Source organism: Blastomyces gilchristii (assembly GCF_000003855.2).
Source record: "Blastomyces gilchristii SLH14081 genomic scaffold supercont1.3, whole genome shotgun sequence".
NCBI classification, from domain to species: Eukaryota; Fungi; Ascomycota; class Eurotiomycetes; order Onygenales; family Ajellomycetaceae; genus Blastomyces; species Blastomyces gilchristii.
In genome coordinates, this window is record NW_003101680.1 from 4224106 (window position 1) to 4232292 (window position 8187).

Sequence of the window (8187 nt, forward strand, 5' to 3'; positions counted from 1 at the left end):
CTGAGAGAATGAGAATTCTCACATGCTAAGCAGTAGTGTATGAAAGAAGTATATTAATAAATGTATAAATTGTAATGAATGTAAAGAAGAGTATAAAGAATGTAAATACCGTATAAAAGAATAAAAATTAATATTAGAATCACATAGACTGTAAAGTCAGCTGTTCAATTCTATTCATGAATTTGACAGAGTGCATGTGATATCATATGAAATGACATTATAAAGCATTTTACATGTAAAAGTTGGTTTTTCTATACTAAAGAGAGTGATGAGTATATTAATAAACATATAGATTGTAATGAATGTAGAGAAGAGTAGACAGAATGTAAATACAGTAAAGAACATCTATAAAGAAAAGAATAAAGATTAATATCAGAGCTGTACAGGCTGCAGCACTGGCTATTCAATCCCATTCATGAATTCAATGAGGTTGCATGTAATATCACATGAGGTCACATTACAGGGCATTTTGTACAGGAAAGTTGGTTTTTTTTATAATAAAGAGAGAGATAAAGAGTAAATAGAGAGATAAAAGATGAAAGTACAGCTACTCAATCCACTAAACATCTGACCTTTTTCATCTGTAAGTTACTTTGCAAAAAGCAGCTGTAATATTAGTACAGCCACTCTGCCCACCAAACAGTCATTATATTGGGGCTGTACTTTTTTACGAGTACACATAGCCGCACCGAACAGGCCCTTATTATTTCCCCCGTACGTGCCTATACTCATTCTATTATCATCAAGATGGATCTCCTTGCTATTCTTGAACCTCCTATTGCACCTCCGGAGGCCTGAGAAACTCTGGAACCCCTGCTACACCCCCAAAGCGATTAACCCGCGATCAACATCGAGATATCCTTCTCCTTCGCAGTTTTGACAATGGCCTTTTTATTGGCTATCTCCCGGCACTAATACTCAGATCGGGCGGCACAGCGCTTAACAGTGGCCCGATTTCCCCACAAGAGGACGTATGTGTCTCCAGGCTGCCATGTATGAACACAAAAGCGGAAATCCATCACCTATACAGGCAAAATCATCGGTATTCAGTCGGATAAGTAAATTTGCTTGCTAACTAACGAGTGTGTTACCTGCGGGTGTGAACAAAAACCCGCTCAGCTTCCCATCAGAAGTCGTTCTAATGAGGGGCAGCTGCTCATTGATTGGCTGTGGTCATCTGGGATCCGAGGGGAGATGGAGCAAAATGAGAAACGGAAAAGGACGATGATGATTATTGCCAACGGAAACTTTTAACGCACATCCTATGTAATCGCGCATCCTGTGCAAGCCCGCTTGACAACCATTTTAGCAATGCACCAATCGCAAATCTAGATGCCTTGCCCTGAGGCAACAGAAAATAATTTAATAAGCAATCCCCTGTTTTTACTAGAAGACTCTGCTAGCTTACATGCACGTACGGTGGATAGCAGAATCATCAAGGCAGGCATTAACGCGACCGAAAACTTGGATGCCCATATTTGATGCTCCCTTCCTGAGAGTCCAACCGCCGCGAAGTTAACTTGACAGGCCAGAAAAGAAAACACGACTATTGGTATTTGGGAATTACACAAACTTCCAGCCCCCACCATTTTAAAGCAAGTATTACTACGGAGTACACAAGTACTCCGTACATAGATTCAAGTATATGATGTGGCATCTCCACTCCGTCATCCTCCTAGTTTTAGCTCCACGGGGCAAAGGCGAAGAAGAAGAAAAATAATTCAATAAACAGAATATCGGACCATGCTAACCCTATGAGATGAAGGAAAGCTCCGATATTTATTTTACTCAAAGAGAAGAAACAGCCGATTATTCCCTGCGAAAAAGCTTGGTCTCAAGAAATAAGCAATCAAGCTTTTATTCTTGCTTCCAACTTCACATTGGCAGTGAACTACCTAGTATCCAGACGCCTAGGTAAAAAATCCGCTTCTACCACCGGGAATACCTCGTTCATGGATGTATCAACCCCTCAACAAGGATGCTAAGGGGAAAACCTTCACCCTGTTGGTCACACTCGTGATTGCACCCGCAAGGGCCCGGATTTGCGCTTCGTTTTATACGTTTGCATCGTTGGCATAGTTTCTCCGAAGAGCGCAGTCAATTTCGCCAGGATGCGCGCGCCCTTCCCGGGACGATCACGCTAATTGGAGTTTTAATAGCGAGCATCCCGATAAAAAATAATCCATGAAACGTACGCCTGGAGACAGGGAACAAAGTTAAGGTAGATAACATAACGCTCCTCAAATGGCCTCAAATGGAGCTTAATTCACTTAAATGGGAAATTTGGGCCAAATACTCGGCGCCCGCCGGGGCTGATGACAGGGGCCAGGTCGCAATGTGCAGATCAAATTTATAACCTTCCAAGGATGACTTATCTCGAGCACAACTGGCGGACATTGTAATTTACTAGGAATGCGGGAAACATTGGGAGGATCGTAATTCCTATTTGCCCATTGCCCAGGACCACAGAGATCGCATTCCACTCACTCAATTCTATTATTATTCACAAACTGGCTGCTGTCTCTCCCTTTGGCCCCTCCTTTCCCCCAGTCTAGACTTCGACTTGTAGAAGCCAATAATCAGTCCGAATAGCATTTGCCACAGGGATCGACTTCGGCCCCATGTACTCATCGGATCACCAATCAATCAGTGCGGCATTTGCAAAGCTGATTTCTCATCATCGTTGTGCAGAGCTGGTCACCCTCCCCTCCTTTACTCACCCCACAATCGGCCCCCGGCGGGTAGTTGTCTAGGTTTAAGCACAGCATGCATGGCCAAGGAATCATACACGGTTAGGTGGGGAAAGAATCAATGTAGCGGCCGAGTGGGAGCGAGATGGGGGCTGTAAGGGAACAGCGGTCCTCGTTATTAGCTTTGCATTAGCTTTGCATTAGCTAGAGTTCACCAATAATGGAGTCAAGCAGCATAACTCTCTGCACGGTTGCAGGGGGCAGTTTTGCTTGAGAAAACAAAGAACAAAGAAACGGCAGATCTCTTTCATTTCCTTCGGTGGGCTGATCATGCGAGGCGGATTCTGGGGCGGCGTACTAACGATTTCTCTCTACGAGCAGTTTGTGTGGGGTATGGACGGAGTACACATCTCACACATAATATATTGATAGTTGCTGTGGCTACTGCATCTCTCATTGTATATAGAGAACCTTGCTAGCCAGATAATACACACAATGTTGATTCTTCTTTCTCATTCTCTTCTCAACACTCAGTTTCTTAGTGTAGAGATGTAGATTAGAGGATTAAAAACTGGAATTAGTATTAGAAAGAGTAAGAATGAGCTAGAGTCTCATAAACTATGAAAATTCAATATGATCAGAGAGTGTAGAGATGATGTGCTGAGTATGGTATGTCTAGTGTATTGAGGGGCCACAATGTTCAACGGTACGGAGTAATCCGGTTTGTGTGGTTTCATCAGGTCATTAGTAGTTGAGGGAATAGCCCTGGTACGTTCAACTGCGAGCAACCCTGCAAGGCAAAAAGGTTGATGTAATCTAACAATAATGCCCCTTTACGCACCATTTGTGTGACTTGTTGGAGCTTTAATCTACACCAAAAAAATTTAGACTCTCAGGGATCTTCAGCAACAGGTGCGTTTGTCAATACGACTGAGGGCGGCAATGTAAGTTACTTATGTAGAGTGCATAACTAGGTAGGTGCAGATACATCTAATGACCCATTACAGCTGGCCAAAATACAAAAAACAACTATAGCCCGTGTCTATCCAGTCTGTCTCAAACGACTAGGAATCCGCAAACGATGCTTTGGTCGGAAGAGGGAGGCGGTTATTTCAAGCAGACGGGTTCTTGAGGAGCGATAAGAGTTATCATCCTTCGGAGTACTTCGCAGGCAGATCGTTGTGATGCACTCCGGCTTGGACTTTCCCGTGAGGCCACCGGAATCCCCAACTTGTTACTACAGAGATATCCATGGAGGCAAGGAAACAACAAAAACTTAAACGATATGGGAATACAAGTGCTTGTCCAGTGACTTTAATACCGGTCCAAGCACAAACCGAAGCAGATTGGCACTACGGAGTACCGCCGCCATATCATTAGTAGCTCGAATCTTACGATGGATGAAACGGGCGTCGGTGTTGTTCAGTAGGAGACGGTGGGCCAGTCACCGATCCAGATCTCATGATGAGCGCGGGTAGTGCGGCTGCAGACAGGACCGCTGTAGCCGCAACCGATGACGGAGTTGGCATAGTGGCTGGAACATGCGGATTGGAAGGGCGACGTGACCGAGCTGGACTTTGCGCCCTACTAGCACTGGCCCACTCTGACATATTCGAATATGGGGTTTCATTTGGTAAAATAGGTTCGGGGAGTCGAAAATTCTGAGGTAGTTCAACGTCCAACTGGCCATCGTCCGGCTCTAACCCAAGAGTAGAAGGGATCCTAATGTTAGCTTTCTGGGCCGCAGATATCTTCGACAACATCGGCCTTTGCAGTTGAACGCCGACCCTTTCTGTGGGCATCCGTGAATAGGTGGCATCGAAGCCAATATTCTCATGCGATGCGGAACTTCGTGATTTGCGGAGTTTATGATTGGGCAGTCTATTATTCTGTGAGACTTCGCCAGCCTCTGCGTCGAACGAACTGCTCCGTTGAGCACGGATTCTTCGTTGATGAAGCGCGGAGCGATCTGGGGTCCGCGCAATTACTGTGCGTACTAGCGGATCAACATGATCAACACGGAAAATAACTCTGGCTCGCATGGTTTGGACAGCAGAGTCTAAGGCAAGCTCAACTGCGCAGTGATTTCTTATCCTACCCAGCTTGGGCCAAGTCGCCCTTTCACCAGAGAGGCAGGCCTGGACCATGAATTCCGAGGTAGGATTTCTTAGGATGCTCGGGAATACGTCATACGGTATCCGAGGAAGGATATTGATATCTCCGTGATATCTTTGGCTCATAATAGATCTGAGTTTTTTTAGGATGTTAGGGAACACCCCGATCTCAGAAAGAATGTGCATTCGATGCAACGCCTCCTCTCTTGCCACCCTTGTAAGATACTTCATCCAACTTGACTCCAACTGCTTTTCCACGACATCGCTGAGAAAGAAGGTCTCCTCCTGTGGAATAAAAGGGACAACGTGTGGATTGACCTGGGAAACAATGAAATGGTTGACGTTGAACATTTCTGATAAGCGCGTCATTGGCAAATCATGGTCGACCGAGCCGTCGATCCACCGATGAGGCGCATCGTGCCACTCCGTTATCTCTCCAGTGATTGGGTCCTTCGCCTTCAAGGATGACGACGAAAATATTAGCGGAACAGAACATGATGTGGCTCTGCGAGAAGTTAGTATATATTAACAATAAACGGAGAACAGTAAACTTACACTGCGGACCAAATCAAAACGTTCGGGGCGGTGATGTAGTTCAGCAACCTTGGCAACTCGTAAATGCCAGCGTTGGAGACGCCAATGTTCAAAATCCTCCTTGTCCTATAGTATGCCTCCTGGAAAGTCACATCGCCTAGCAAATCCCTCATCACTCGGGTCAGGTGGGCAATGTCATAAAATGAGCCGTGTTTAAGAAACCTCATCAATCGTTGAAAGACTTGCAGCCTGTCGTCCTCGTCACTGAATACAGAAAAGTCGCCACATCCAAAGTTTGAAAGGATCTCAGGCATTTCCTCGTCCGTATAGACACCCAGAACAGCACTAACAATGCTACCCGCAGAGGAACCGGAGATAATGCGTGGCAATAATCGTGTCTCCCAAAGCGCCTTCGCAACACCAATATGGTTCATGCCAAAAGTAGCGCCTCCTGAAAGTAGAAGTGCACTTCGGCCAAACGCTTGCCGAGCGGCAAGGAGCTGTTCCAGCAGGTATCTCGACTCGGAGCCATCGAAATCGTATTTTCGCGACACATCCAGCAAAGTCGATAGGGTTTCGGCAGCGGTCGTGATATACTGATCTACCAGGTTCTTCGTCCCGATTCGCGAGTGGTTATACATGTCGCTATTGGTCATGCCTCCAAGATCACGGCTTAGGGAAGTGCGGATAATATGGGTCATAGCCGCTGCATCACAGCTACGCCGGGCCTTCTCGAGCTGATGTAGTCTTCGTTGAACTAGTGATGGATTATATTCGTCACATTCAAAAGTCGCCTTCCATTCATTGTTGCCATCAAGTTCATCAAGTTCACTCGCAATGTCCAACCAATCGTGGAGCGTTGTAGCCTTCAAGCAAATCGTCAGAGGTCAAGCTCTAAATTATACGTAGAGACTAAAGCTTACATCTTGAAGCCTTATGGAGAGGATACGTTTTCTTTCCTTAATTCGCATCTCCTCCGCATTTCCTGGCTTAGCCCTAAGCCTGTAAACAGCATCTCTGGCACGGGTGACGGACGACCAGACGAACGAAGAGAGTGAATTGGAAGTGAGTTCCTGGAGGTAGGACAGAGCTTGCCCCGATGGGGGACTTGTGGACAGAGAAGTCGACGATCGCTCGCATGAGATTGTTACAAGGGCCTGATCCCTCATATGTGGCATGACTGTGAGCTCTGTTATCCCCGAAACCTGGGGCTGAGTGCATATGTTTCAAACAGCGCAACACAAAGTCCTCAGTGGACGCATGTCCATGTACAAGTGGAAAGGAAAGGATTTCTTTGATCTTTGAACAAGCATGCTTAGGTAGGGACAAAGATATCGAAAAGAATGAAGCGATTCTGTTAATAAGCACACTTTGTTGTATCTAGCTGGTAATGTCACGCGACGAAAATTCCCGTGCATCTCAGGCAAGTGCGGCCAAGCCCGCGCCAAAAATTTGGGAAGCAGTTTCAAGGTATCATCTACCTCGCACAGGTTTGGTTAGCCAGCATCAAAATGTTGAAATGTGGGAAACTGGTACTTGAGCCACCACATCACATGATAAGTGACAAGTAACGTAATCAACCACCTAACTCTCGTTTCCAGCTAACGCTCACCTTTGTAAATCAATTACAAACAACTTTAAATGATTAATATCTCAATGAATATTCATTATTTTAACTGGTTTATTTGTTAACCTATAAATTTTCAAGACTTTATAGTATTAATATAATTCCAAAAAATATTTCTTATTATTTTTCTAATAAAAATTCAATATAAATATAATATATATCTATAAATGTTATTCTGTTTTTAGAATAGTTTTTAAATAAATATTTATTGAAATATAAATATTTGAAGTTAATCGTAATTAGACTGGCCCGCCGGGACCATGAATTTCAGGTTTGATCTCATTTAATCTAATTTTATACATTTCTTGATGTGAATCTCACTGGGACTAGTTATTAAAAAAACATGCAAAGTAACTATATATAAGATCTTAAAATGAAATCATGACTTGAAAAAAATGAGAAAGTGATCTCATTTGATTTTATTTAGTCTAATTCTTGATATAAAGTTACTATTTTTAGATATTTTAAGGTTTTTTTTAGACTATTTTTAATTTTTTAAAAAGTAACACTTTTTGATAACACTTAAATAAGATTTAAAGTCATTTAAAGCAATAAAAATAATTTAAATTGAGAAGTGAAAATCATGATCTTATTTGAAAAATGTAATAAGAGTAGACAGTACATCTTACTAAGATAGTATAAGACTACTATCTAATATTAAAACTATGTAATGAGATCAGTTGAATTGATAATAAGACTATTAAAAAATCTGATTCTGATCTCAGACACAGTTACACAGTCAGTCTAATTGTAATTGATTTATAAAGATAAGTATTAAATGAAAATGAGTGTTAAATAATTAATTATATTAATAGAATTATTATCTATTTTCACTTAAACACTCAACTGTATAAACCTATTTCAATGATTATTATTAAAAAAACAGTGAATAATTAAATAATTAATTAAATAAAATACAATTTCATTTTAAAATATATTAGAAATATATTTATATTCATTTTTATTAAAATTTAATATATTAAATTACATACTGTTTTTAATTATATATAAATTTAAAATTTAAAATTGTTAATTATTATTAACATTAGATTGTTTCTTTTACTTCTACTTATATATTTACTGTCACTGATTCATATAATCAGTAATTACAAACTTTTATAAAAAATCACATAGCAGTTAGTTTCTTATAATAGTAATTAACTTTTTTATCAGATTATGTCTCTTTTATATATAAGAATTTATTTTAATTATTGCTATATTC

General features: G+C 41.7%; 1 protein-coding gene across 3 annotated transcripts; it reads right to left on the reverse strand.

The window, feature by feature from the left end:
* Positions 1-463: 463 nt before the first annotated feature.
* Positions 464-6824, reverse strand: BDBG_02447 (NTE family protein). Of its 3 annotated transcripts, XM_031720791.1 has the most exons (5): positions 6262-6792; positions 5360-6204; positions 3053-5309; positions 1260-2872; positions 543-1177 (listed from the first exon to the last, which is right to left on the reverse strand). In XM_031720791.1, the coding sequence occupies exons 1-3, from the start codon at positions 6514-6516 to the stop codon at positions 4082-4084; spliced, it is 2328 nt and encodes a 775-aa protein (XP_031577079.1). In that variant the 5' UTR covers positions 6517-6792; the 3' UTR covers positions 543-1177; positions 1260-2872; positions 3053-4081. The 3 variants fall into 3 exon arrangements, with proteins under 3 accessions (XP_031577078.1, XP_031577079.1, XP_002627776.1); XM_031720790.1 differs by having other exon boundaries at positions 464-2872; positions 3049-5309; XM_002627730.2 differs by lacking the exons at positions 543-1177; positions 1260-2872 and having other exon boundaries at positions 2886-5309; positions 6262-6824.
* Positions 6825-8187: the final 1363 nt, after the last annotated feature.